This window comes from Neoarius graeffei, chromosome 24 (assembly GCF_027579695.1).
Source record: "Neoarius graeffei isolate fNeoGra1 chromosome 24, fNeoGra1.pri, whole genome shotgun sequence".
Classification (NCBI taxonomy): Eukaryota; Metazoa; Chordata; class Actinopteri; order Siluriformes; family Ariidae; genus Neoarius; species Neoarius graeffei.
In genome coordinates, this window is record NC_083592.1 from 22,960,904 (window position 1) to 22,969,207 (window position 8,304).

Sequence of the window (8,304 nt, forward strand, 5' to 3'; positions counted from 1 at the left end):
TGCCAGCAAAACAGCTCCAGAACATGTTGCTACCACCACCATATTTAACAGGTAGTACAGTGCTCCTCTGTACCTCTGGTCATTGTGGCCAAAGCACTTTATAATTGGCTCATTTGACCATAAAACTTTCCCCCAGAAGGCATTTTCTTTTCCATGTGGTCAGCTGCAAACTTTAGTCAAGTTTGAAGGTGTCTATTTTGGAGCAGGGAATTCTTTCTTGGACGGCAGTCTCTCAGTCCATGGCGATGTAAAACTCATTTGACTGTAGGCAGTGACACTAATGTTCCAGCAGCTTCCAGTTCATGATAGGCCTGTGCCTTGGTGGTTACTGGGTTGTTTCTGACCATCTGAACCACTTTCTTCTCAGCTGAGCATAACAATTTGGGACTTCTTCCAAAGCTTGGCAAAGTTGCTACACCTCCCAATAACTTGTACTCACATACAACTGTTTGACATCTGCAGTTGTTTAAAATTGGCTCTAAGAGGCATTCCTGGGTTGTGTAAATCCTTGATCCTCTTTCTCAGATCTTCACTGAGCTCCTTGGACTTTCCTGTTGTACTGTGTTTTGTCAATCCAGTGAATGTTAGTCAAAAACACACTTTTTATGTTGGCACAGATACCAGCTGTAGTCAATCATGACCACTAAGAGGAAATTAAGAGGCTTTGGCCATAGCAAGTTAAAAGACATTTTGGTACTTTCGGCACCAGTGAATTACTAATCTAAGGGGACATATGGATATTTTTGATCCTGTATGTACACGGAGTGCAGAATTATTAGGCAAGTTGTATTTTTGAGGATTAGTTTTATTATTGAACAACAACTATGTTCTCAATCAAACAAAAAGACTCATAAATATCAAAGCTGAATATGTATGGAAGTTAGAGTGGGGTGTTTTTAGTTTTGGCCATTTTAGGAGAATATGTATGTGTTCAGGTAACTTTCACTGTGCAGAATTATTAGGCAACTTAATAAAAACCAAATATGTAGCCATTTCACTTATTTATTTTCACCAGGTACACTGATATGACAACTCCAGATTTGCAAATAAACATATCTGACATTCAAACACAAAACAAAAACAAATCAGTGACCAATATAGCCACCCTTCTTCATGAGGACACTCAAAAGCCTTCCATCCATAGATTCTGTCAATTTCTTTATCTGTTCACGACCAACATTGTGTGCAGCAGCAACCACGGCCTCCCAGATGCTGTTCAGAGAGGTGTACTGTTTTCCCTCTTTGTAGACCTCACGTTTTATAATGGACCACAGGTTCTCTATGGGGTTTAGGTCAGGTGAACAAGGGGGCCATGTCATTATTTTTTTCACCTTTCAGACCTTTACTGGCTAGCCATGCAGTGGAGTATTTGGACGCATGAGATGGAGCATTATCCTGCATGAAAATCATGTTCTTCTTGAAAGATGCTGACTTTTTCCTATACCACTGCTTGAAGAAGGTTTCTTCCAGGAACTGGCAGTAGGTCTGGGAGTTGAGTTTGAGTCCATCCTCAACTCGAAAAGGTCCAACAAGCTCGTCTTTGATGATACCAGCCCATAGCAGTACTCCACCTCCACCTTGCTGGTGTCTGAGTTGGAGTGGAGCTCTGTGCCCATTACTGATCCAGCCACAGGCCCATCCATCTGGTCCATCAAGAGTCACTCTCATCTCATCAGACCACAGCACCTTAGAAAAATCAGTCTTAAGATATTTCTTGGCCCAGTCTTGACGTTTTATCTTGTGTGCCTTACTCAGTGGTGGTCGTTTTTCAGCCTTCCTTACCTTGGCCATGTCCCTCAGTATTGCACACCTTGTACTCTTTGACACTCCAGGAATGTTGCAACTCTGGAATATGGCAGAACTGGATGCTAATGGCTGCTTGTTAGCTTCACGCTTGATTTTCCGCAGATCATGTGCAGTTATTTTGCGCCTTTTTTTTCCCCACACGCTTCTTTCGACCCTGTTGACTATTTGCAATGAAACGCTTGATTGTTCGGTGATCACGTTTCAACATCTTCACAATTTCAAGAGTGCTGCATCCGTCTGCAAGACATCTCACAATTTTATACTTTTCAAAGTCTGTCAGATCTCTCTTCTGACCCATTTTGCCAGAGGAAAAGAGGTTGCCTAATAATTATGCACACCTGATATAGCGTGTTGATGTCATTAGACCACACCCCCTCTCATTACACAGATGCACAGCACCTGATATACTTAATTGGTAGTAGGCTTTCAAGCCTAAACAGCTTGGAGTGGGACAACATGCATTAAAAGGATGTTGTGGTCAAAATACTCACTTGCCTAATAATTCTGCACTCAGTGTATTTTCTCCGTGTTAATTTCAGAACCCCCAAAATGAATTAAGACTTGTGCACCATTTTTTTTCTATTAAAGATGTATGTTGTACAATCATTCTGCCACAGAAAATGAACAAATCACAGCAGTCATTGAAAGGCCAATATTGACAAGATATTCATGTCCATGATGACATTCATGACCCTGTATGACCTCTGACCACAACTATATCCATTTAAAATTCCTTTTCTTTTTTAGCATTTTGAAACATGCCATTTAAGGTAAATGTTATCTGCTTTGACAGATGGACTCGCCGTGTTCCACTCCTTCCTGCAGACAGAGTTCAGTGAGGAGAATCTAGATTTCTGGCTCGCTTGTGAGGACTACAGAAGGATCAAATCTCTATCCAAGATGGCTTCAAGAGCGAAAAAGATATATGAACAGTACATCTCCATCCAGTCATCTAAAGAGGTAGGCTATTAACAAGTGTAAGAGTTTCGCAGTCAATAACAATGTGCCAGTGAAAATTTCTTCAGGCATATATGGTTAATGCAGCCCAGGACATACCTTCACCATTCACTTTATTAGGAACACCTGCACATTCATGCATTTATCGAATCAGCCAATCATGTGGTAGCAGCTCCGTGCAAAAAATAATGTAGATACTGGTCAAGAGCTTCAGGTCATGTTCACTTTAAACATTAGAATGAAGAAAGTATGATCTCTGTGACATGGATTGTGGCATCATTATTGTTACCAAATGGGCTGGTTTGAGTATGGCATAAACTGCTGGTTTCCTGGAATTTTTCACACATACAACATTCTCGAGAGTTTACACAGAATGGTGTGGGGGGGAGGCATAGGATCTACAGGCTGAAACACCTTGTTGATGAGAAAGATCAGAGGAAATTACCAGAGTGGTCTGAGCTGACAGGAAGTCTATAGTAACTCAAATAAGCAGTTTTTATAACCATGGTGAGGAGAAAAGCATCTCGATGCACAACATGTCAAACCTTGAGGTGGATGTGCTATGCACCAGCAGAAGACCACATCAGGTTCCACTCATGTCAGCCAAGAATAAGAATCAGAGGCTATCATGGGCACACACTGGACAGTTTGTGTAACAAACAGTTGTGTGTTCTAAGATGTTTGTCTGCACACCACAGTTATAAAGAGTGCTTATTTGAGTTACTATAGACTTCCTGTCAGCTCAGACCACTCTGGTAATTTCCTCTGATCTTATAGATATAATCTCTTCCAAACTGTCAAATTTGGGTGAGCCTTAAATTCCTGTTCTGGAGTGTAATCTGATGTGATCTGCTGTTGTAGCCCAGCTACCTCAAGGTTTGATGTTTTGGGCTTGCTGAGATGCTTTTCTGCTCACAACGGTTGTGGAGTTATTATATCCTTCCTGGCAGTTTGAATCAGTCTGGCCATTTACCTCTGACCTCTCTTATCAACAAGGCATTTCCACCCACAAAACTGTCACTCACTCAGTGTGGGTTTTTTTTTTCACACCGCTCTGTTGTGTGCAAAAATCCCAGCAGATCAGTTTATGAAATATTCAAATCAGCCCTTTTGGTACCAACAACCATGCCATGATCAAAATCAGAGAGATCACACTTTTTTCTTCATTCTGATGTTTAATATGAACAATAACTGAAGGTCTTGACCTGTATCTGCATGATTATTTGCATTGCGCTGCTGCCAAGACTGACTGATTAGATAGCTTCATGAATGTGCAGGTGTATAGGTGTTCATATTAAAGTGGACGGTGAACATATAGTTTTAAATTTAAAACTATCAAACTTTTTAATCTATGTAGTATATTAAATTGCTAAAATATATTTTTCATGTCCCAGACATAAAAAAAAAAAAAAACTGGCCTAGTGACAGTTCTATTATTGCTGGAAGTAGGTATATCAGATGCTCGCTGACCGTGGTGTGAAAATTGTGCGTGCAGACGCTCATCTAAGTTTACAAACCCGTCACTCTTGAATATTTTCTATCATGAATACTATCATTAAAAAGCTTATCTCTGCTTTCCAAAGAAATTTATCTAAGATCTGCTCAGTACTTTGGGAGTAACAGCAGGTTGAAGTTGGTACAACAGAGTGCGCTCTCTGCTTGCGTGACGTCGGGAAACTGCTGGTGCTTTGAGTCACGGGAAAGTGGTCAGGCTCTCTTCTCATCGGTTTCCAACTGGACTACTCAAATATCAATCAGATAACTTTTACAGGGATGTTCTCTAGCTCTCAATGTTTCTGCTTAAGTATTCAGCAAAATTTTCCCTCAGCTAGTTTTCATGTTATGCTTCACAGGAGACTTTGAAGTGAGTTTTCATTGCTTTACCTACTTTTTTTTTCCAAATCAAACTGATTCATGTAAATAAATAACTATTTTAGAATGTAACTGTAGTTGTTTTGATAAAATATTGAGCTCTTAGTTGTCAGAAATGATATTTAAAAAAAACGGAAGTCAGAAACGCAAGTGTAAATTTCAATTCGAATTGTTTATTGGATGTGGCTCACAGGTTTTTTTTTCCCCCTTTGAGGTTAGCCTTGAAAGCTGTGAATATCATTTTATATTCTTTAATTCAGGGTTAGTCAAAATTATGTTAACACAAATGGTAGAAACCATTTATTCACAAAACATAAATCATATGTGCAAGATGATTTACAGGATGGTCTCAACCTGTTTGCCATCATGTTCAACACAAAAAAAAAACAGCAAGCAACAATACCATTTAAAGAATAATAAAAATAAGAATAATAAAAATAATCCATTAGTGTTAACATAATTTTGACTAACCCTGTATAAAACTAGTATGCCCTTCTTTTGAGAAATACAAAGGCCTACAGTGCACAAAGAGGGTATTAGAAATAATCTGTTATTCCTTTTTATTCTATTGAGTTTAATGAGATAGTTTTACCTAATTAGCACAATCAATACTAATTTGCATCATTTTTTTTTTTTTACTAATTTTTCAAACTTTGTGTTCAGTATACAACCACCTATGTGGCTGCCAACTTGCATGTAAATAGCTTGAAAAAAAGTTATTAAGAAAAAAACATTTGATCTCATTCGTTAATTAGGCCCATTTTTGGACCATGTTATTTTCATACATATTACATCAGTTTTCTAAAAAAATTAAGGCATTTTTTTCAGTCTTTGATTTATAATATCTCAAGAACAGATAAACATTTGAATTCTGTAAAAATTATGTTCTACATTCATTCCTGAATTCAAGGAGATCCGTTTCAAGCAATTTGGATTGCATTTGAATTTTCATCTGATATGCCTACTGGAAGTCTGTGTTTATGGGGAAAATGTAACTTTCCTGTTACTCTGACTCAAACACCATTCCTTACAGTTAAAGCCATTTAAAAATCATCTTCCTGTGTCCTGGGGTACTTTAAATTTGACGATCACGTGATTTTTCTTTTTTCTGCTGTCCCAGGTTAATTTGGACTCTTACACCAGAGAGCAGACCAAGGAGAACATGGAAAGTATTGGCACTGACTGCTTTGATCTGGCCCAGAGCCGGATCTTTGGACTCATGGAGAAAGACCCATACCCTCGCTTCCTCCGATCCGACCTTTACCTGGATTTAATCCACCAAAAGGAGAGCGCCACTACAGAGCTTTCCTGAAGTTGCTGATTCTAACTGCTGAGTATTAACATCTCTCAGTAGCATGGAGATATGCAGCTTTCCACATTAAATGGATGCCAAACAGTGTTTGTTGGCCAGACTCTCCAGCCTGTGTATACCACTGTGTGTTTTGTGTTGATATAAACTCAGTATGTACCGGTGAGGTATATTTTGATTCAATGCTGCCCCCTGTTGGATAATGCTGGTAAAGCAACATATGTGCTTGTTCTGCAATGTTGATTTCTGTGGCTGTATTGGCAGCATCCAGAGGGTGAAAAGCATGTTAGGTAAGGAGGCAAACTTGAAGCATGGAACTGTGTTGTAATCTGCCTTCACCAATTATACAAAGTGAACAAGGCACAGATGGGTGACAAAGGAAGAACTGGTGGCTCTCTCATGCTTGGGCGGGAGACAACATTCTTCACCACCACTGTCGTCGTCATCATCATCATCATCATCAATAAACATCAACCAAGGGAATAGCTTTTGGAAGAATGACATTCATCCCCACCGTACAGTCCCAGTGACCTGTAGAATTTATGCCAAGGTGTGGTGGATCTGTTCTGGTGATTTGTGTTGGGCCTTACTAAGAATTTTATGTTTTGTTTTGTTTTTTCCTTTTAATTGTCACCTGCCTGTATCTCAAGAAAGTGTAAACAGAAGCAATGAATGCCCTCTTACATAAATCAACTGATTTAAAGTAGACTCTTACACCATGGACTTGCTTGTATGAGTTTTCAGTAGGAAAAAAAAGAGCTTTGACAACATAGATTAAACCTGAGCTTAAGAGTCTGTAGGAATTAGAACAAGTCAGAGTGATTGTGTTAAACTTAAGTTGTAAAGAGAAGCAAAAGCAGGTAAACTTGCTCAACTTTGTAATAATATTTCATAACAAGTGATTTGTGTATTCCAGCAAGTTTGAAATAACACGTACTGACCTTTTTTCATTTGATAATTACAAAAGCTGTTTCAGAGCTTTGACCATATTTCCAATGAGCGTATAATGGAAATAAACATCCAACCGGCCATCCCAGATGGCTTTTTATACAAGAAAAAAAAAGGGGGGGGGGGTGCCACATGTTTATTAAACCCTTTCACCACTGTCTAACTTTTTTCCAGAAAGGGTTAATTTTGTCAGCAGATCGAATCAGTAAAAAATCAAATCCAATCCGTTGCAAATGCAGCATTTCAGGTCAGTATCAGTCTGGTTTTAATACACATCACATTTTCAGGACTGTAGACTTAATTCCATGTCTACCCGTTTTCATTTAAAAGTGCAATAAATGAGCTTACCCCACCAGCTGACCTCATAACAGTTATAACTAAATGGGCATCTTTATTATTTTAATGAGAAATTTTATGTCTGCAGATATAGGTGATTATAAAGAGACAAGCATTATGAAGGTTTAGGGGAGTGTCATGGTAAAACCTTTTTGTTGCTGAGAATGTTTTTGTTTCCTGTTTGAAAGGAGGCTCTGTTATTTAAGTATACATCTGAGATGTTAAACAATGATAAAACCTCAGTGTATTGTGTTTTTTTTTTCCCCTTGTTGCTGTGGAGTAACTAAGCAAAGAGCATATATTTAGTGCATAGGTCAGAAGTCATAAATTCCATGTTCATTTAAGGGACAGCACTTCAGTGTTTTAGGCTTCTGCAAGATATGTGTTTATATTAAATTGCTTTTTTTTAATCCTAACTTCTTGCTATAATTATGATTTTGACTGTATTTATTTGTGTGCTCACCATCCACTTACTGCTGCCTGTGAATGCTGTATATTGCGATTTAATAAAACTACATGACAGTAGTTCCGTTATACTGTACAACAAATTTGCATTAGGATCTATTCTGCATCAGGAATATTTAATCAATATTATTCTCATTTTAGTCAGACTTCTTTTTTTTTTTTTTTACTGTCATAATTAATGCACTTCATTTTTCATACCATTAATGGGCAGTAGCTAATCATGGTTAAATGTCAGTCACATAAATAAACAAATTATAATCTTTGTACATTTATGGCATTTGGCAGACATCCTTATCCAGAGCGACTTACAGAAATGAAAGGACATTGCATTTTACATTTATACAACTGAGCGGTTTAGGGCTCAAGGACCTAGCAGTGGTAGCTTGGTGCTGCTGAGATTTGAATTCGTGACCTAAACCTGACACTGATCAATAGTCCACTGCATTCAAAAATTGTCTTTTGACTGAACTATATTAAATATGAAACACACAGATAGATAGATAGATCAATAGATAGATAGATATAGACACACACCCTAAACTGTATGCCTTGGTATTTTGTTCAGGATGAAGCTCCATGTGCTGGTGGGAGAGTGATTTGGTTGGAAGGAT

General features: G+C 38.3%; 1 protein-coding gene across 1 annotated transcript in view; it reads left to right on the top strand.

Annotated features, from left to right (window-relative positions):
- The window catches only part of LOC132872229 (regulator of G-protein signaling 3-like), a 47,473-nt gene extending 39,720 nt beyond the window's left edge, over positions 1-7,753 (top strand). The window contains exons 15-16 of the mRNA XM_060906898.1: positions 2,600-2,766; positions 5,756-7,753. Of these exons, the coding sequence (XP_060762881.1) occupies positions 2,600-2,766; positions 5,756-5,947 (359 nt within the window). The 3' untranslated portion in view covers positions 5,948-7,753. The remainder of the gene's footprint in view (positions 1-2,599; positions 2,767-5,755) is intronic.
- The last annotated feature ends 551 nt before the right edge of the window (positions 7,754-8,304 follow it).